Consider the following 22689-nt stretch of genomic DNA (forward strand, 5'->3'; position numbering starts at 1 on the left):
ACCACAGTTACTCCATTGGGTTCACCAGCTCCTGCAGCAGCAGCCTTTCCACTGTCCTGTATTAAGCACAAATTTCTGTCTATTTTTTGTTTGTCTTTTTAAAACTATCAAAATGCTGCACAAGGAAAAGGTGTATATGAATGTTTGTTTATGTTTTGATATGTGCACTTAAATCTCTTAGCAAATCAGCAGAGCTTTGGACATTAGTTTGAGTTTTCTCTTTGCTGTGAAAACCCTTTAACTGAGTCAGACCTGATTATCATTTCTTTAACAAGTCACTCATCTTATTTCACATAAAAAAGGTACCAGAGTAACCTTTAGCCAAGTCTCTAACCTACATAAACAGCACAGATGTGAGAATGCTGCAGAGGAAACAGAAGAGATACCAATTACACTGCTCTGGGAACCTTCTGTTCCAGCAGTTTTGTAGGGATGCTGCAGAGACTCACTAACGGCACCACATAAATTTTATCTTATATTTAGCTGCCAAGATGCATATCTTCAGTGCACCAGGAGAGAAGTTTCATATTTCATTGTGTTACAATTATCTTTAATTACATCGCCATCATTTTTAACACCGTGAAATGGAATCAAAGTTTATGGCCACACACATGTAGGAGATGTGTGTGAACCATGTCATACCTCCTCTGCATGATCTCCTTCAAGGAAAAAAATCAGATTAAATCCCTCAGTGTCATCTAGAATTAGAAATTAATTAAAATATAAAACATGGATCACAAAGGACAGAAAACCTTAAGTTTAGAGATCAAGGAATGTCTTTACATTATCCATCTATTGTTAAAAGGAAAATTTGTTTAGTGCATTGGGATTTACTTTTAAAGGCTCAAACTGTCACTGAAGTTTGATCCATTTTGATCTTGGGATCGTTTGAGTTTCTCAGCGATCAAGATGCATGTTTACATAGTTGCTTTATAATTGATGAAATCTGAACCACAAGCTTGACACTGTGATATTTGCACTCTAATTGTAGAGATAACCCTGCTGGGGCTGTCTTGTATTGTCTGGAGCAGCTTTATGCTACAAGTGGCAAGCAAGCAAAAGCCTGCTGAATTGTAAAATCAAAACAGGGGCTGCAGGACTAAACAGTGCGGGTTTTATTCAGACTTTCCCCCTGGGATCAGTCTTCTACCCTGACAGCATTTACTTTCCTAAGTTTTCTGTGTAACGTGGTGTTACACAAGTGGGAACTGTGTTGGTTGGCTTTAGTTAATCTAAATGCAGCCTGCCAGTTCAGGTGGGGTTATGTATCTGAACATGTCTAGAAAATACCTGAATTCAGAGATATTTGCAGACTCAGGTTACGTAAGACTTTTCTTATGAGTCATTCCAGAGGAAATGAAAAAGTGCCACCACATTCCTAAAGGGAAGGTGATGATCTTTTGAATAAGTCCAGTGTGGGATTTTATTCTGAGATAAAGCAAAATAATGATATTCACACCATTCAAAGTTAAATTAAGGACCTGGGTTACTGTCACAATAATTTCTTTGTACTGTTACTACCACTTATTGTTGCTTGTTCAGTTCTGTGCACCTCCCAGCATTGCAGCCTGCACTAGTGCTGAGATGCAGAGGGTGCTGGCCTCAGCTTCACAGCTCTTGGAGCTACGTGCTTGGGGGTAGGTTCTGTGAAAATAAGCCAGTTGTTTTTTATCAGAGCTGTTGCTGCCTTTAGGGATGGTTCTGCCATCACAGGATTGTAACCTGTAACCTTATTGCCTCACGCCTGCCTGGGAATGCCTTTGGCATGGAGAGGGACTTCTTGGTGGAATTCCTAAATCTGCACTAAGTTAGTGAAGGAAGTGCTGGTGCAGTTTAGGATGAGGATTGGTCTGTGGTGATGCAGTAGACCAAGGTCCAAAGACAGTGGTTCGAGACTAGTTGATGCTTTATAATTTTGAACTGAGATAAAAGTGAGTGATTTAGGGAGGTGCCGGGTTTATGATCTCTGGGTACGAATTCCCACTTCTGCCAAGCTGAAAACAAGCATGAAACAAAATACCTCTTCCAGTTCTTGTGGCAAAAACAGAGGCCTCTCATCATTCTTCCTCTTAAGCAGTGGCATTTTATATGATGTGAGTTTTATAGGACACTCCTTGTATAGCTGGAGGCACAGCTTCAGGCACCTTGCAGTATATAATTCAGTCACATCTCACATCCACTAATGAATATTTTGCATAAATACTGGTCCATTTGGTATAGCTGAGAAATGAAAATGTGGCTGAAAGCTGCTGAAATAGTCAGAAAGGTTCCAGACATATGTAATACTTTATTTTCCTTTTGGGGTAGAGGAATACAGTGCTGGAACTGCTGAATAAGAGATTATAAAGATCAAAAATTAATATATTTTTAGTTTGCATAAAATCAGCAAATTACTTTACTTTTATCTGAAGTACCTCAAAGAATTTGCTGCTCTTGTTCTATTGGCAAAGTGTTAACCTCAAATTTCTGCAATGGAGAGGGAACAGAAACCTATTATTGTAATGATGTCCCATATATGGTACTTGAAATTCTAATGGTACTGTTTAAACTGACAAATGCTGAGAAATTATGCAATATTCTAGATCAAGTCTAACTTAATGTGGAACAAAGGGAGTGAATTGCATGAAAATTACAACTGAAATTGTAACTCAGTTATATGTGCACAGGCAGTCATGGTTGTCTTAGTCATGATGTACTAGTCCTAAAGATTTTAGTAAAAACCAGTTGGGTCATGTCAGAAAGCAGATCAGAGAATTCTGAAATGCAGACCAGTGGTTGTAGCATCATTGCCTGGACTCTGGACTAAGGACTTCCTCACACTTCAAAGTGTTTGCATGGATGTTTAGAATTTCTTGTAAATGTTTAATTTAATGCAGTTTAAGACCTGAGCTTTCTGAAATGAAATCTGTTGAAAAACACAAAACTCCTTCACCTACTAAATGCATACATTCATATTTGTATTTAGTATTAGTTTTCCCTTCCACTGATATCTAGAACAAATCTCTGTGCATTTGCTTTCAGGGATTTTGTTGACTGTCAAGACCAAGAACTCTTCCATCTCTGTAGTCTCATTTTACCTAGAAAGATTTGAACTTTTTAAAACAATGAGGGGAAGGGCCATGAACATGGCCAGAAGGTTGGACTGAGAGTTGGGGCTGTTCATTGTGGAGAAGGCTCCATGGAGATCTTGCTGAGGCCTTTCAGTGCTTGAAGGGGACTTAGTAGAAAGATGGATAGAAAGATTTCACTGAGGCCTGCAGTGACAGGAGAAGAGGCAACAGCTTTAAGTTGGATTTAGATTGGATATATATTTTTTTTTCCTGTAAGGATGCTGAGGCATGGCACACATTGCCCAGAGAAGCTGTGGATGCCCTATCCCTCAGCCTGAGATCAGGCTGGATGGGACTTTGAGGAACCTGGTTTAGTGACAGGTGTTCCTGCCCACAGCAGTGGGATGGAGTAAGTGAGCTTTGAGGATCCCTTCCACCTCCAGCCATTCTGTGACTTGATGAAAATATGAACTGTAAAGACAGCTAAAATACATGTTTGTAATTACTGCTGCTTTTTTGGGTTTTCTCTGAAGCGTGTTGCAAACACGTAATTAATTGGATTTCAAACATTAAAATGCTTCAGTTGAGCAGCATGGGGAGTATGTGTGGCACAAACAGGTGGCTGCCTGAGGCAGGGGATTGTTTAAATGTTGTGGGCTGTGAGGTATCTGCATAAACACAGATTAGTCAGATCTGGCTGAAAGCAGGAGTCATCATTTCAGCTGGAACGTCCTGTCATCGGTGCTTCACAAAATTAGGAAGATGTTCAAAGACAAGAAGTGGCACTACAGAGGTGTTATATTAAACTGACGTGTGTAGCCTGGTCTTTGGAGGTATTTGTTCTTATCACAGCCTGACCAAATTGGCTGTAGCAGACAACCTTCTCCCTGCAGAGTCAGCTTGTAGTCTGTCACAGAACCTGGGCACTGCAGCTCCAGACTGACACCAATTAGCACTCCTTGTCAGGAGATGTACGTAGCCACTGCTTGTGTGACTCAACCAGCAGTAGTGTTAGTTAAGTGAGCCTGACACTCTTAGAAAAACAGGGCCAAAATCCAATTTTTTTAGGACAGTGGCTTATTGATACCAACTTCAGACTCTTATTTTTGCCTTAGACAGTGTTCTTTGAGAACAACATGTAATTTAAAATTATATAACTCACTTCACTTTTTTTTACTCACCACTGGACCTTGGTTTTGATTTGTTTGTTTTTCTAGACTGGAATGAACGGATTGAATACAGGCCTGGCTCTGGCAGCATTCCCTTGTTTCCCAGCATCCACCTGGAAACATGTGATGGACCAGTGTCCTCAATCCACACCACCATTGAACTGCAGACCAATTACATCGGGAAGGGCTGTGATCGTGAAACCTACTCTGAAAAATCTCTGCAGAAGTTATGTGGTATGAATATGGACTTCAGTTGACATAATAATGTTTTTGCAAACAAGGCACCAGCTCCTTGTGACCTGTAAGCATGCAAAACTTGGATTTAGCTCAGCTGGCTCACTTTGGATTGTAGCAATGCAAATGGAGAGTGATGATATTTGACAGCTGCTCCACCCTTCTTTTCCATTTGTTTCCACTCTACTTCATACTTTCTCCCTACCTTCTTTTAAGTTTTTTTCTTTCCTGCTCCAATTCCCCTCTCAATTTTTCCTTCTTCCTCATTCCATCTCTTTTCCCTTCTTTCTTCCCTCTGCTACAAATAGTGGTGTGACACTGTAGTAAGATTTCCAGTGTAGATTTGCCATCACAGGAAACCATAGGATTTGAAGGGAATTGAATCTCCCTGTTGTGTTTCAGTCCTCCTGACTCAGCTTTCTGTTGTGATGCTCAGTGCTGTGCCAGAGGACAAACAAACAAAAAGTAAAATTATATTCTGAGCAAAAATATTTAAGAAACATGAACTGCAGATAAGAGCTGACCCGGGGGGGAAATATTTCCTCATTTTTTCCTCCCATTTTGTGTTTTTTGATAACTTTGTGTAAAATGCAGAAGTCAGTTTTGAAAGGCAGATTAAATCTTGAAGATACTGCTGTATTTTTTTCAGACTTTAAGATTCTGTATCTGGCAAAGAAGTGGTCATGCAGTAATCCCTTCATCTTTTGAGATCAGATGTCTCTCCTGCTCTGATATCCTGTCTTTAGAGTCCTCCTTTGAAGCCCTGATGGTGTAGACATTAATTCTCATCTTCTCTGTGTCTTTGCCTGGTTTCTGTCTGAGCTACAGTAGTTATTTGTGCAATTTTTTCCATTTAAATGCGTAGATTTTGGTTCCGGGTGCTCTGGGGTAGGGCCTGTCTTTGCCTTATAACCACCCAGCAGTGCTGCAGAGATGTTAAGATCAATTCACTAACCTTTAGGAAATAATTTTTGTAAATGAAAAATTTCAGCCAGTGTTACCAAATTATTAAAATGGAGAAGCAATTTCCAGGGAAAAATGGTTGGCAGTTGTAATTATCAGTTTTCAGTGGAGATGAAGAAAGGGAGGTAAAAGTGAGTGGGAGTAGTAGCATTGTCATAAAATCTGAATGTTTTCAACTTCAAAATTGCTTCGTTAAGATCACAGAAACAATCATGACTTTGATTCTATGTCTTTATACAACTGCCTGAGCTCTAGAAGAGCAGATGAAAATCCATATGCCCCAATATGCATCTTAATCATGGTAATGATTTTAAATCTGAGAGGCGGACCAACGCTTGATTTCATAAATACTAAAATTTTAATAAAAATAAATATGCTAAATATTTATATAGTATCTAAATATATATATATATAACTATTATGTAAAATTATTATAAATTATAAATAATATTTATATAATAGTTAAAGTCAAATACTTTTGCCTCCTCTAAGAAGCTGTATTGGCAGCCAAAAGAATTTTGCTTTGTGCTGTTACAGACCTGAACTGAAAATGTTACAGTCACTCAGTGCAGACCACTATGAACAAGACCTAAACCATGAAATTATTACCTTGAAATATATCCAACAATATTGTCATTTCAAATGTAGGCTAAAAGGAGGTACCTTCAGCTGGTGTAAAAGTCCTCAGTTGAGGAAGGTTGCACAAACTCTAAGGGGCTTAGTTTGCAGAGTGTGGCTTGACTGCCTCACCTGCTGTCACTGGCATAGAAAAGAGAATTACAGGCATCTCTCAGGTCTCCAGGGCCATTGTGGTGGCTGCAGGCAGCTCTGAGCAGTGGACAGACATCCCTGCTGAACTTCAGCTCTGGCTCAGCACATCTGTGAAGAAAGAGAATGGAAAACACTTGAGAAAACAAGTAAGAGTGTAAGAGTGTGTGTAAATAGGGGGAAAATTCTCACCGCTGAAAGAATTTTCTTTTGGTCCAGGCTTTCCGTATCTTCATAGAGACATGGTAGAAACTTGTAACAGGACTTTGATGAAAAGGCTGTAAGTGACAATGTGCTTTACATGAGAACTGCATTTAGCTTGGCCTGCACTTTGCTATTTAGTATTTATTACCATCCTTAATGTAGAGAGAAGTCTTATGAAGGCCACTTAAATTATTTCTGGAAATCAGTTTTCTCCCAGAAGTTACCTTATTGTAACTAATGGTTGGATGATAAAATCCTTCTAAAAGGATGAAAACCCTGAATTTTTTTATACAGTGAAGCATGATGTGATTGCAGACTGTGCAGAACTGAGCTCTCAGACAGCTCTGCACCATGTAAAATGTAAGGCTCTCTCTGTAAAAGTAAAGATCCAGTTTATAAATCCTTTGCCTATTTCTTCATTTATCTGTTGGAAATCTGGAGAAGGCAGATGTTAAGGAGGGTGAATTAAAATTCATTATTTATATGACGGAAGGTACAAGTCTGCTTTTCATTAACCAAGAGATTTGCTTGCCTTGGACGGTCAAGGTGGGCAGCTTAAATGATTAAGTTACACTTGAGTCATTTTAAAGTCAAGGAACTATTAGTGTTGTGCCTCAAAGCATTTTAGTAAGCATTTTTTCACCTTGTTACCTGACAGTAGTAAAAAGTACAGACTGTCTAAAAGACACCATTTAGACTGCAAAAACATATCAGAAAAAATCACACTAAAGTAAACATAGGTTAAGGAGCTTAAAATATAGTGGAAAGATGGCTCTGGTGCTGTCTCCTTTCCCTCTAAATCTAGATAAAATAGAAAATAATGGGATTGCTAATTCTCACATGTGGCAGATGGGAAACTGAGACAGGGAAACACTGTCAGCCTCAAGGCCCTGCTCCAGCCATGATCCTGCCCTCTCTCCATTATCCTGGGTGGTGCAGCATTGCAAGAGTCCCAAAGAAAGTTGTTCTGATCATAAAGGACAGTTTGAGCTGGGTGTTATTTCGATTATTTGTTTCCAGCTAAGCCAGCAATCTGGTCCAGCTCAGTGAGCAGCATCATTGTGTGCTAATCCTGGCACAAAGTTTGGAGCCCAAATGTGCAGGATTGGGAGAGGAGGTGGGGCCAACTGCATAAATCACTTGTGAAAATAAGCACTTTTATAAGCAAGAGGTGCCTTAGGGGTCTTAACCCAAACCTGAGCTTCATGCAGCAGTTCCTGCATTGTTCTGGAAGCATTTTGGGAGAAAAGGGCATCAGGCAGTACATTTTGGAAGAGCATTGATCCCATGATAAGGCTGTTCTGGGAACACCTCCAAAGTGATCCTGTTTGCATTGCTCCAGGCCTGTCTCTGTACATGGCTGAGCAGCCTGGGACTCTGGCTGGATTTATTAGGATAGGAAAAGCATTATTCCTAAGATTTATTCCAGCCAAATCTCCCAAGTACATAATCCAATGATTTTTCTCAGGGCAGGATTAAAACACATAACAGGATGAGATTCCAAACTTAGCCATAAATCTCCATACAAATATGGGCAGATAAAGTAGAACCAGTTGAGCTTGGTGCTGGTTACACATATGCAGTGTCCTGTATTACCCAGAATTACAGTTTGTAAAATAAATACACTTGGTCTCCATGCTCAGACTATGAACACGTAGGTGTTAGGTTTGGTATTCAAAATATCACTTCAAAATAGCCTCTTTTTACAGTAGTAAATTTTGGAGAAGAGCCCAAGACATTCAGTTACAGAATAAGGTAAATATTTCCAAATCATTGCTATAATACATTTTTTTAAAAGCCTGTATGAAACAGTTCTACACATTTTTGCTTAAAATTTTTGGCACACCTGCAGAGATTTGGGATCTTTTATCTCTTCTTGGATGGTGAAGGAGGGCAGAACACCTTAGCAAGGGATTTTTTTATGCCATCACAGTTTGCTCGCCATATTTTTACTTGACAGTAAAAAAGCAGCAACAGGAATACAAAGATTGTTTGTGCTTTTTACTCTTGGAATCGTATTTCCTGCTACAGGCTGTCTTTCACCAGTAGGTAAATGCTCTGGGTAGCTCCTTGCATGGTTTTCATAGCCTGGCAGTTATTAAGCTGTAAGCAAACACAGAGCTGTGAAGAACTGTGCTATTTTATCAGATCTTGGTACCATGGTGTTTTCCATCTGGGTCTATCATTAAAGAACACACAGAGCTTCAACCATCACATATGTAGCAGAAAGCAACACTGGAGTGATATTATTTGGTCGGGATGAATTCCCCCTGTGAATGGACATTCCTCCCAGAATTATTGGGGATATCTATGGCTGGCTGCTAGACACTGTGGGGCCTGTCCTGCATTCATCCCCACTGTGCTGTACGTTACAGCACATCATCCCCACAAACCCTCATGCTGTCAGGGAGGGAAGATAAATGCAGAAAATTTGTTTTGACTTAGCAGATCTTGAAATAGCTGAAGAAATGCCATTAATGAATTTCAGAAAATGATGAACATTCCTGAGAAAGATAACTTTACATTATTTTCTATAGTTTTCTCTGCAGTACATTTAATCTAGAAAACTCTGGCTGGTTCATGATGGTGGGTATTTTATAAAGTTTCAGTCATTTGGCATTGAGGCTGGTAGGACCATTTGGGTAGTAAAATAGTATATAGAGTGTGAATCAGAGCCCTAGCCTATATTAATCTTCACAGCTTTTTCACTGGTCTCTCATTATGTTATTCATTATGTGATTTGCAGGAGCTTCCTCAGGTGCCATTGACCTGTTACCATCTCCCAGTACAACCACCAACTGGACAGCTGGGCTCCTCATGGATAGCAATGACATGATTTTTAAATTTGATGGAAAGCAAGGAGCCAAAATCCCAGATGGAATAGTCCCAAAGAATTTAACTGATCAATTCACCATAACTCTGTGGATGAAACATGGACCTAGTCCTGGATTAAGAGCTGAGAAGGAGACTATTCTCTGCAACTCTGACAAGACAGGTGAGTCTGTGTATGGAAAAAATGTTATGCAAAGGGGATATCAACAGCAGCAGAGTGTTGCCATGTCTCCTCATTTAATTTGGTCTCAGAAAAAACTTACCTCAGATGGTGCCACTCCAAACATTGCTGATTTAAGAGCTTACTGAGGGGCCTGATGACTTCCTAAATTTTAAACACAGCTGGGATAACACAGCTAGAGATTTCACCAGAATTGGCTGATAGCATAACTAAATTATATATTTTTTTTCATTATTTAGATTGAAACAATTCTAATTCTTCACTGAAACAAGTTAGATAAAATATGCATTTGGATTTCATTTATTAGCTAGGACAGGATGATTCCATGAACAAAGATGATACAGCATAATTCAAGAAGAGTCATACTAATCCATGAGAAAGCTCAGTTCTTTGGGGTTTCTCTGATGTGGCTGGGTGCTGTCAGTGTGTGAGGCTCCCAGACACCAAGGGCTGTGCGTGGCTGAGCCAGGTGTGTCCCCGCAGAGATGAACCGGCACCACTACGCGCTCTACGTGCACAACTGCCGCCTTGTGTTCCTGCTGCGCAAGGACTTCGACCAGGCCGACACCTTCCGCCCCGCCGAGTTCCACTGGAAGCTTGACCAGGTACCCCTCTCGTCCTTCCCAAGGCCATCCAGGACCCTTCCTCCTCCTCAGGCCTTTAGGCAGCACAGGGAACCACCCAGATACCAGAGCAGCTGTCCAGAGTCTGTCTGGAGTCTGTCCGAAATTTCTTGCAATTACACTGCAACTTGCAGCTGTTGCAACCCTATTTAGGATCCACATAAAAAGAGACAAATAAGTTAACTTTGTCAAGTCATTTTATGCACTAGTTTTTTTGGTTTATTTTAATTGAGCCACTTTAAATGGTAAATAGAGGTTTATATCCTTTGGCAATGGAGAGAGACATGACATATAGCTCCCTAATTGTTTTCCATGTATCATTTTTAAAAATTCTGCTTTATCAGCACAATGGGAGTGATGGAAAACTTTTTGGTAAAGAGTATGCTGATACACAGAAAGGCACTTCTGTTACATTGTAAATGCAAAATCCAATCTGCAGACCTTTTCTTTTATCTGCTGTGCTGTATGTAATTTTGCCTTATTATTAGGCGTATATTGCAAGAAAATTATTATTAAAGAGATAAGAGTTTCCTTTCATAGACTTGTTCATTCTAGGTAGGATAAGCATCATTTGGATGAAAGAAGACAGACTTCAGCAAAGTACTATTTTTTTCAAAGCAAGTTTCTTCTTATCTTTGAGCCCAAAGTATGCTATGGAAAATGTAGCTATAGGAATGTTTGCTTTTCTAATTCACCTTCTAAATGTATATAAAAATGAGATCTCCATTGTGTTTATCAGGTGAGTGTGGTAAGAAGGCCTGTGGTGGTCATGGCACTCACTTTGCATTTACACTAACCAGTCTGGAATCAGTTGGTGCTGTACTCAATATGAAATCTTAGTGTCTCAAAATAAATTGAAATTAAATCATATTGAAGATTGCGAGTCAGGAGTAACTGAGAGCATCTCAGATAAGGCTGTTGTGAGTGCTGAAGATGGACTTGTATTTCTAAACTCCGTACTAAGCATCTAATTAATGATAATGCAAAGGTTTTGGGAAGTATTTTGATTTTGAAAATTTAGTGGAGTCAACTTCTATATCCTTAAATGAGAGAAACCAGTGTCCTCTCAATAAATGAAATTTGTGCGTGATTCTTGTAACTTGGCCATGAACCTTCCTAACTAAAAACCCATACATTATGTAAACTAGAGACAGAAAATATTTTTTAGGTCACTTGATTAATTTCTTTTCATTCAGCTGCTGTCAATTGATTTCCACAGTATATTTTCAGCTGTTGTTTATAGATGAAAAAGAAAGTAAGAATAAAGTATAAATAAAGTTTGTTATGGGTTGTGCGCCCAGACTTCCATGAAGATAGATTTATATTGTCAAGGTGATACTGTTGTAAGTTTTGTCATGAAGGGACGTCATAAAAATTGCTGCTTTATCTCTTCTTCATGCTCCATCTGGCCTATATGGTAAAGTAAATTAAAAGAAACTGAAAATAAAACATATGTGAATAATGGGCCAGGAAAGAACTTGCATGGTTTTGAAAACAAGGCAGTGAGAAATTGTCACTGTAATGTAGTAAAATGATGCCTTCTTCTAACTGTATACCCAGAGTGGTATATCTTAGAAAGCACAGGATATTTTAAAACCACATCATTAAACAAGCTAGGGTCCTACTCAATATGAAAATAAGACTTCCAGAAGTAGAGTAACTTGATTATATGCGTATTTAGACACGGACATACCTCTGAAAATCTCACATTCAGAACAGTTCATTCTGTAGTGGAAAACCCTCCGATTCCCTGCTGTCATCATGTTCTGTTAAGAAAAGCCTGGGAATGGAGCTGTGCCCAGCTGCTCTCCCTGTTCCCTCACCTGCCCTGTGGGACAGAGCTTTGCAGACAGGACAGGGCAGAAATTACTCCGCAAGACCATCCAGGGCTTGGCCCCAACCACAGCCAGAGCAGAGGAAAATGTGGCAGAGCACTTTATTGCTCTGCTCACTTTATGAGTGCAACAATCCAGAGATTGTTTTTGCTGAGAGGTATCCAGTGACCTTGGAAGAGGGTGAAGCTTGAACTGGTGAAATCATTTATCACTCTCACTGCAGAACAGTAAAATTTATGATACCAGCTGCTCTGGGCTCTATCTACTCCATGAGACTCCTCTTTCTTTCAGGGCACTGACTAGGTTTAATTCAATTGTCTAGATCTCATTTCTGTAGTAGGTGAGTTTGGTATACACCTTAGCTGCAGGCTCCGTCCTTGTCTGGATACAGGGATCCATGGAACATTTTACACAGCTGCACCTGAGCAGTGCATCTGGGGTCTCTCGACACCATGACAGCTTTGCACAAGAAGTGTCTGGAAGCTCCAAATGACAGTGTCTGCCAGCCTAGCTCTGGGAAGATTGTGTCTTTAAGTCAGTTCATAAACCTAAGGATTTATTTCCAGTAGGGCTATCAGTTTATTTGTCCCTATTTGTTCCATTAATGGCCTTTGCTAGGTGAATTTTTCACTCACTGCAGTGATCCATGATCTGAGAGTACCACAGCCCTGGGCAGACGTGCCTGTACCAGTGACCTGCTGACACAGGACCTCTGCAAAAGGTGCTGATAATCAGACATATCAGAATTTTTACTGAAGGTGTCTCTGTTTTTTGTAAGAAACATGGGAAAAAAGAAGTGTGGATAGTTTGGGATTTTCCCCACTTTCATCCTTTTGCAAATTAAGTGTCTTAGTTGTGAGAGAATCCATTAGCAGTAATCTGGAAGTAAACATATGGAAAGAGCAATGTTAAAGAAAATCAGTGTCAGGTCTGTGACACTGGTAATAAAAACTGCAATAGATGCCCAGGTAGAGGAGGTTCTTTAATTTTATTTCCATTTCCTTGTAAGCCCGGGTGTTTCTTTTGTTTCAGGATCATGACCTTTTTTCTGAGTTTCATGTTCAAGAGTTTAAATTGAATATCATGATGTGTTTGTCAACATTTATGTATTTCTTTTCTCATACTTTAAGTATTGGATACTTTTTATACCCAAGAACTTATTACACAAATGACTCTTAACAAAACATAAAGTTTTGTTACCAAAGTCAGTAAAAGGCATCTAAATTATTATCTAATTATCTCAAATGAACATATGGGTTATTTTAAGTGAATTATTTAGGTAGCCAAATATGCATTTGGGACATCTAAGAATAACATATCAAATATTAAAACAGTTTCTTTGACTTTCCTAGAAAGCAGTGAACCAAACCAGAATTGCAGTTTGAATGATTAACCAAGGCACTCAAGCCTTTGGTGACAGTAGAATACATAACACTAAATAGAATGGTATATTTCACACTGTTCTGAACAGGTGAAATACACCTGTACTTTTAATACAAATATGAGGATAGCCAAAAGGTAGTTTTTCTTCTCCTAAATCAATAGGATAACAACACTTTTTTTAGTGGGTGAAGGTATCTGAGCCAGAGATGAACAATTTTTTCATATACTTTATTCACACTGCAACATTATTTTCAGGATGTTATCATTCAGCAGTCTTCACTCTACAGGCAAAATTTATGTTGATCCCATTAAAAACAGGGAATCTAGTGCATGATGTGGAGTCATTCTAAGTCAGAAAAAACCAGATAAACATGCAGAAAGGTACTGTTTCCGTATGAAGAGATAAATTGTTTGAATAATCCAGCATTAACCTGCAGTGCTTTTCATTGTGAAAAACCCCCAAAACGATTCCTTTTCTAACAGGAACTCCAGGAGACAGTTTGGATAAGTCTGAGTGTGGTGCATTTTGTCAGTGCTGGCACAGAGCTGCTGAAGGATTAAGGCAAGGCCTTGGTTTGCACTTCACCCCTTCCAAGGCCACACACACACCAGGGGCTGCCCCTGGAGGAAGCAGCCATGGCAGTCAAGTGCTTCACTCCCAGCTCCTTTTTTAAAATCAGCATCTGCTCAAGGACATGGTAAAGCAGGAACTGACTTTCAAAGGAATTTATGTTACACAATAAGAGGGTAAAGTAAAATTGATTTGGTATTTGGACTCTTTTTTTTTTTTCTTTTTAATATAGTTAAATTGGATATTTCCATCAAAAAACAGGATTTATGCCTGGAAGTTGTTCTTTTATGCTGGTCAGTTAAACATTATTTAGAATTGGTTTTCGTTTGCATTCAGTTTTAAGAGCACCCTTCATATAATGAAAGCTGTATGTGGCCTCCCTCTTGAGAGGTTAGAGAGAGAGAAAACAACTGAATATTTATGGAAAGTACACAATAATCTCAGTCCAGGAGGGGTAGGGCTACACAGAAAGACAGGAGATGCTGCCAGTTTCTATCATATCTGTGCATGAAATCTAACCTCTAGGTAAAAGCCATCAGTCTTGGCAGTCCCATCCTTTCCAACTTGATGCTCTATTGGAAGTCACCTTTTTTTCTTTATGATAGAGTTTAGTTGTTTATTATTTGAAGCTCAGAATAATTTCTTATGCTCTTAAACACTTACTTTAGAAATTGGTATGCAGGCCTGCACTGCTTTATGCATACAGCTTTAATAAAACTGCAGAAACAAATCAGTGAGGTGTTTGTCTACAGAGCCAGTTAGAGAGAAATGATAAATGAATGACTAATTCTGCAACAAAGATTAAATAATTCCAGGACTTAAAAAGTCTTTGTGGCATTCCTGGCACTTTAAGTGCCTTCCATTACAGTCCTGTCTATTCTGACACACTTTAGTGCTACTTTCCATCTCTGAATGCTATTTTGACAAATATTTATTCAGTGTCTTGCTTCAAATCAGTTTTTGGTAGCACAAGGATGAGTCACCAGTGATGATAAATGCTGAAAATATTCTTTGAGATCCCAGCTGAAAAAAGCTTGTTTAATATAAGTTTTTTAATGCAACTGATCTATCACTGATAAGAACAAAATCTTGACAAACCACTCACAGTGGCTGTCCAGAACTTGCTTTATGACATACAGGAGTCCCCTTGAGCCACTCTGAAGTATTCCCTACACATTGGTGTGCCTTTGTGCATTTCTGATTTCTGCAGTACAGCCCGATGTGAAATGCAGTGACTGCTCTGTGCTTCTGTAAAACTTCTATGACCTTAAGGAACAACCAAGCTCAATATTTTATAATTTCTCTACTTGCTTTTGCTTGAAGTTATTTGAACATTTTTCTGCATATTTCTGTTCTACGTTTTGCAATTTTCTGATCTGTTTTATTACAGCTTTATTACACTGGTGTGGGACTTACACATCTGTTCATGTTCAGCTACTTTAAATGAGCTGGGTTGACCCTTCTGAAAATGATCCCTATTATGTGCTGTCCTTTGGGTCTTACATAGACAACTGTTTTTCCCATATGTAGTTATGGTCATTCCCAAAGGAAGTTAAAACTGTTGCATAGAAAAAAAGGAAGTTAAAATTGTCTGTAGCATCATGAAATAATAAAAAGTACGACATTGTTAAAGCATCCTTAGTGGGAAGACCCTCCAACTAATTTCATTTCTTAGTGAAAATCTTGATATGGAGTTATTAATAAACCTAAACAAGCTGGATTAAAGTGTCTATTAGTGCCCTGGTTTTACACTACTCTGGGAACTCGAGAAATTTGAAGCCTAGAATGGAAATTACCTATCAAACTATTATTTGAAGGTGAAAAGTCACATTTACTCTCTTATTTGTCAGCTATTTCTAATATTTCTCTTTTACACTCTATGTGATTTATCACTTGTGCACCAGGATTTGTATGACACATGCAGATGTACATGCATTGTATGGCACATGGTTTGGAAGTGTTCAAGATCCATTATTTGGGCCATTTCCTGAGGCCCCTCAGGAAATTTAGCTTAAAGGAAAAGCAAGTTTGCTTTCAGGTGGTGTCTGAAGCATTTCACAAAGATAGGACTGATATCTTTATCCTTGCAAAGGCAGGTTAGGAGACAAAGAGGTTGTGTTATTAATAAATATAAATTCATTTATACATGTTCATGAACTGTTTATTCCAACCTTAGAGCCAGGGTTTCTGGATGTCTGCAGTTCAGAAATAAAGTATGGTGGTGCTTTTCCATGGATTTACTTTAACATCTGGCTAGTCTCTTGACAATGTCAAAGCCTAGAAAAGCATATTTTCAAGCACATGGTGAAAAATTATGTAAAAACGCAAAACTGAGCAGGTTTCTAGTTCTACATTTAAAAACAAAGCACAGGGTGCTGCCTAACTGCAGTCAGCAAGTGTTACTGAACTGACATATTTGCTTGATGCAATTTAGAACAAGAAGGGTGGCTTATAAGAGGATTATTTCATCATGAATGAACTACTGATCTAATTTACTAAGACACCTGGAAGTTACAGCATGACAGCACAAAGACATACTGCAGCTACTGTACATAATCAGGCTTTTCAGGTGCTTTATCTCTCAGCATGATTAAGCAATTTCATTATTTAAAGTTGTAATTAAGCCATCCGTATTTTTGAAACCCATTGTGCAAATCAGTATTACACATTATGAGTTTCAAGGCTACAAAAGCTGCTCACAGCTTGCATGCAAATCAGTTTGCAAACTCTTCCTGTCACTGCAGTGAAGTGTCCTGTGTCACTGCCACAGGTGAATGTACCTTAAATAGAAATGTTCTTATTTGAAAGCTGCATTTTCTAATGAAGTTATTTACTTGCACCAAATAAGAACTTGATCTCCTAATCCTCCCTTTCTACACTTTACCCAGTAAATTTTAACTTTCTTACATCTATTACTGAAATTGTAGCATGTGTACATTGTGCAACCTTGGCACAGAGAAAGATGCACTTTATATATCCTCTTAAAATTCCTCCCAGCTCTAAGTAATGTCTAATACTCTAAAAATATGTCATTATGGCTGCTAGTGGTTTAATAAAACTTATATCAGGCATTTGTCACATGAAAGTAGCCATATAAACAACTCCTCACCCAAGACTGCAGGAGTCATTTAGCTGTACTATGGATTTGTCAGTTCTCACTGCACCACCTCACTAGGTCATCAAAATCAATATTCTTATTTACAGAGCTCCTGGGATGTATTAGGAATGACTGTGGTGGGTAAACCAAACACGTGATTTACATGAATTTGAAGAAAGATCAATTTTACTTTTCATGAAGAGCTCTACTTTTCTAAAGATATTGACAGTCTTAAGACATAGATTTAAAAAACACTTTTTTGCATTCACCAGAATTTCAGAAGAATTTATATCTATTGGCCATATTGAACTTTGCTGCTATTACGGTGTTTACATGCTGCAGGAAGTAAAAAAAATCCTCAAGGGCTGCACTAGGCATCTGCAGAGCTGATGGGCCATTGTGAAGTCACTGGTGTGAATCTGCACTGGCCAAGATTCCGAACCTCTGTTTCCTTTCCAATGGATATTCACTGTGTAAGGATAAAGGAGAATCAGCAGCTGTTAAATAAGGTCAGGGTAACTGTGCAGGTTTTCAGTTCAATGCCATCAATTAAAAATGTACTCTTCAAGCTGTGCCTGGATCCGTGAGCTTTGCCAGAGCATGGCAGAGCCAGGCTAACTTCAAAATTTAGCATTAACCATTCTCTCATTAGCAATTATGACCTGACTAGGTTACAAACAATTGTGGATCCACTTATAGTTTTGTAGCAGTACTAGTGTTGGCTAGGAAATGGAAATCCTTTTAAATAATTTCATGTCTTGTAAGCTTTTTCTACTTCAGAGTTACATATTCTTTATAAGCAGGCACTGAACCCTTCAGAAACTTCTCAGGCAGGCGAAAGCAGGATCCTTACTTGAATCTTCCATTAGCAGAAGTTGTTTTCAAATGAAATTCTAAGTGCAACTTTAATGTTAGAAATTGCAAGTTTATTGAATCATAATTTCAGGTAAGTTCCTGGCATTCTTTGGTATTATTGATAGCTGTGATGTTTTGTAGGGTTTTTAAAGTAATTGCATATTAAAGTCATAACAAACCTTCATAAGCAAGAAAATTTCGCAAAAAGAAGCATCACTGCCATAGAAGTTGCACAAAGTTCTGGCAGAGTATTATAACAAACCCTCCAATTTTAAAATATCCTCACAGCAGCCAGTGAAGTTCCTATTTTGAATTTACTCACAACTGCTTGAAAACGGACAAAAAAACCTGCAGACTGATATTGTACAGATCTTCCTACCCCTGTTTTAGTGTTCTTCCAAATGGACAATGGTATTCCAGACACTCCAGAATTTTACTGCATTTTTTCAAGCAGTTACACAGTCCAGGATCTCACTAAGTTCTTTTCCCAACTTACTGTGTTCCTTTCATTACTGATTCAATCATTTCCCTTCCAGTTTGTTCACTCCAATTAACCTGTGGACTCAAACATGTTCAGAGGAATTTACTGTTGTAAGTGCATGCATGGCCTGCTTGGTATTTTTTATTCTTTCCTAAGTGGCCTCATGCCCTCTCTCCCTGAGACACCTCTACCACCATCCCTGGATTTGGATGCTCTCCCAAATGAGAGTTTGCTGTAATTCCATGGCCAGCACAGAGACCTGATTTCAAATTCAGCCTTCATTTTCCATAGGATGAATATTTAACCAAATGTGGCTAATTTAATGAAAACTCTTGCAGTAACTTATCACCCAGTGCTCAGCTAAAGTAATAGAAGGAGAACTGGGATAACAGGTAAATGGATTACAATTCAAACATAAATGATAGTATTAATATGGCTCTAGAGTGTGTGCAATAGGAGGCCATAGATAGTCCTCTGTGTGCAGAGGTGACATGAAATGTCCAGTTGCGTTTAGGTAATAAGAGACATTACTAAATGTCACACTTGGATTCCTCCCCACAAGGGCAGAGCTGCTGTTGCTTTCCTTGAATGTCACTTTCTAGCCCAAATGGACTAATTGTTTGGATTTCAGAAATACATAGCTCTCAGCCGGCAAAGAATCCACTTATTGTCTTTATTTCTGCAGTTACATTTCTTTTATGTCATGTAAGTCTTCCATATGTCTTGGTATGGGTCTGTTATTACATACTTTAGGGGAGCATGTTGGAATTTTTGTCCTTAATATTCAGATTTTTTAAAAAGTTATTTACAATTTTGAAAGCAAAGACCTGGCCTATTTGGCAAAACTAAAAAGGCATCTTTTTCTTTTTTTTTTTTTTAACCTGAAGAACCTGTTGTCCAATTTCTAACAATAGTAATTTCAGCACCCATTTACCAATCAGCAAAACAGTGTTTCACTGGGAAGATTTTTTCAGACAGCTCAATTGTTAATAAATGTTTGAACCTTTAAACAATTACTTTAATGAGATCCATGAAACTTTATGGGCTTGCGCAACACTGATCTTGAAAATGTCTTGCCACAGTCTATTTTTTTCAATAACATCAACCCAGAATTACTCTGGGACGCAGACCCTCAATGCTGACTTGTTTCCTCCCATAAAAGCACTAAGAATATGATCATGATTAATACTAGAAGCAAGCTGCATATTGACAAAATAACAGCATTCTCTGGTAAAGTCACACATATAGCTGATAACTAATTACCGTCCTATGGTATATAACACATATTCAGTCTGTCTGCAAAATGCCAGCTCTGTAAATAAAGTCCCAGCAGTCCCCATTTCAGTAAAGAGACTATGCATAATATTTAGGTTGTATAATTTCCTGACTTATATCTATGTATAAATACAGCAGCATGGACACACAACCATTCTTCACTTGACAGAAATAACTAAGGGAGCCAAGTATGACTCATTGCCACCTTTTAGCTGCATTAAAACAAAATAGCATTTGCTTTTCCCTGCATTATGTCCTAATTGTCTGCTGGAACAGAAGTAAATCCCAGACTAATCAGTATGGGGAAGGAGCACCTATTTCTGCTGCGCTCTTGTGCTGCTGAAGCTGCCCCCAGCTCAGACTGCTGCAATATCTGCACATGCCAGAGCAGTGGGCTCTAGGCTGCATGAGATTCCCTCCATGGTTCCCTGGAAAGATCCTCTTAATTCACTGTGAGACTTGTGTGAAAGCAGGGATTCTTTCATCCCCAATTTGCACTGTGCATTTTTGACAGAGCAAATAATTTTTCAAGTAAATCACTTCCCCCAAAATGTGGAAATTGTAAGAGGTGTTTAACCCGTGTCAGCTGCATCTGCCTTTGTCCTTGAGCATGTTTAAAGCAACCCTTGCAAGCAGTCTCAGCACTTCCTTCAGAGATCAGAGCTTTTGAAGAGGGATTTGCTAAGTGATGGGGGCCTTCAAAGAGCCAGCAAAGGACAGGTCTGCAGCCCCAGGCAGGATCCAGGTGAGCTTTCTTTGGTGTGCAACCCAGCCTGGGAACTCCAGTGTTTCCCAGATGGGAGCTGAGAGCTTAGGAATCAAGTCTGGATGTTTATTTAATGAATTAATGCCAGCATATAACTTCCTCTGGGGTGTGCATCAATAAGAGAACAAAGTCCTTTGGTCTGACAAATTGAGTGATGCGTGTAGGTGAGAGGAGACAGGAGCTCTCTTCAGGAGGTGTTTTTAGAGCTGAGCACAAGTGTTTGTCCTCTAAAGCAAACAAGCCCCAGCTACCCTGTTTTCTTTGTCTCTGGAGTCTAGTTAGCATTAATCCCACTCTTTCTACCTTTATAACATCTTAAAAGCTGCCTGAACCAAGTGTTTTATTTGTACAGCAGCAAGGGAAGGATGTATCATCCTGCTTTGAACAGGGACAGCCTCCTTCATGCAACCTCCTGATGCTCAGAGAGACAAAAAAACCCTTCAGGAGTGTGGCCACACTTCTCAGTTGTCTCAGTCCGTGAAGCAGCAGGCAGTCAAGAGGCCTGACTGAAATGTAACCTTTAAACATTTGAGTATTAGCATTTCAGACAGGTTCTAGAAAGCAAACTGAATAAAAAATGTATTAATATTTGAGAGGTAATGGCAAAGAATAGCAGGGTTTGTTTTGTATTAACACTCATAGGTTTTAGTTTTTTTAATTAAGTCTATATTTTTATCAAGTATTATTAATAAACTGTAAATTATTTGCTTGGTTTTCTAGCAAATAATTGTTTTTTCAGGAGGTGTGTTAAATGGGCATTTCATTTAGTTTATAACCATGATTCCATTTGCAGACAGCCCTCCAAAGAGTAAAAAATATGTTTGTTGCAAATATCTTAATAGAAATATCTGAAAAAATTCCTGCATGTGTCACCTAGGAAGGCAGATTTTGGAGATGAGAGTGACTTAGATTCCAGATAAGATTCAAAGATGAGGTCTCATGAGTGATTAGGCCTCATGAGTGAAATGAAGTGGAATTCTATGTGTCCTGTCTTGAGGAGGGAACAAACTCACAGACCAAAAGCTCATTTCTTCTCCCTTTGAAATCAGGTTGTTCAAAAGCCCATACCCTTTCAGTTTTGGAAAGGGCATTAATAATGCAGGAAAACAAGACTGACACAATTTGTGCCTCAATGTACATTAAAACATCCCTGATCTCTGTACTCCCTTCCCAGTGATGCCCTCAGGATCATAATGGATACCATTTGCAAATAAAACATGCTTTAATGCTATAAATGCTTTATAAATGCATTAATAGGTGAAATTTTAAAAATTGTTTGAGCACTTCAATAAATAATGTCAACCAAATATCAGGTCTTAGATTAGGATGTGGAGGGATGATAGTTACATGACAAAAGCCACGTAGACATGCTCTGGATAGCTGAGAATTGGAAAAGTACCAGACCCAGCTAATCTGAGTCCCTGCACCTGCAAGGCCGCAGTGGCCTTGGGTATAGCTGTAGTCTGATAGCAGGATGATGTAGCCAAGAGCAGAGCATGAGAAAAGGGAGATGTAAGTTGTAAAGAATGAGGAAGTAAGAATAACCAATAGACTGCTTAGCTTACAGAATATGCATGAGCTTATTACGTGTTGTGCTTAAATGTCTGATGCTCTAATCAATAAACGAAGCCTGCCGATTCTCATATTGAGCTGTCCCAAGCCTCCCTCACTGCGACATTAGGAAACCAAGGAGGTATTTAGGCCATTTCAGTTAGGTAGGAGCTCAAAGGATCTGGTGGGTTTCATAGTTCTCCTTAATATTATTCTTCTTTGTTAAGTGGTAAATGTCTTCAGTTTGTGAATAATTCCCAAAGACATGATCTCCCCAGGTCTTTGCATTTTTACGTCTCTGATCATATATATACACATTTGGGTATATAACATTTATAGTTTAGAGAGATAGTTAACAGAAAATTTATACAGACAAATCACAGTGAAGATCAATTTCTGGCATATAGATGAAACAGTCATAGAAGACCTTTCAATTGGGAGGCAGGAAATTAAACTTGTAGTGTTTATTCTTGCTAAGACTTTGGTTGATCTTTTTGTTCCTCAGATTCAGTTGATTCAAGCTGATCTTAAAAAATGTCCCCATGTTTCATTACTTAGTGGAAAGTGGATACATCTCGGAATATTGACCATTCTTTCCATTTAGATAGGAGCAGTTTTCCACCCTGATAGGAGCAAGACAATATTTTATTGAACCTGACCTGCTGCAGCATCCGTGCTGGGAGGTACAGTGACTCTCTTCCCTTGCTTTTCCTGCTCTCTTCAGCTGTACATTTCCAAGGGCAAATCCAAACTGGCAGTAGCCATGCTGCATCTCTGAAGCAAAGTTCTTTGCATTATCCTTAATGGTTTACTTGTTCTTTTTGTACCCTAACATCAGGGGACTTTTCTGC

The 22689-nt window shown here is 38.8% G+C and overlaps 1 protein-coding gene across 2 annotated transcripts in view; it reads left to right on the top strand.

The window, feature by feature from the left end:
* The window catches only part of CLSTN2 (calsyntenin 2), a 348080-nt gene that overhangs the window by 276988 nt on the left and 48403 nt on the right, over positions 1–22689 (top strand). For both annotated transcript variants that reach the window (XM_050978010.1, XM_050978011.1), the window contains exons 6-8: positions 4268–4453; positions 9135–9383; positions 9885–10006. In XM_050978010.1, coding sequence (XP_050833967.1) covers positions 4268–4453; positions 9135–9383; positions 9885–10006 — 557 coding nt within the window. The remainder of the gene's footprint in view (positions 1–4267; positions 4454–9134; positions 9384–9884; positions 10007–22689) is intronic.

Source organism: Serinus canaria, chromosome 9 (assembly GCF_022539315.1).
Source record: "Serinus canaria isolate serCan28SL12 chromosome 9, serCan2020, whole genome shotgun sequence".
Taxonomy (NCBI): Eukaryota; Metazoa; Chordata; class Aves; order Passeriformes; family Fringillidae; genus Serinus; species Serinus canaria.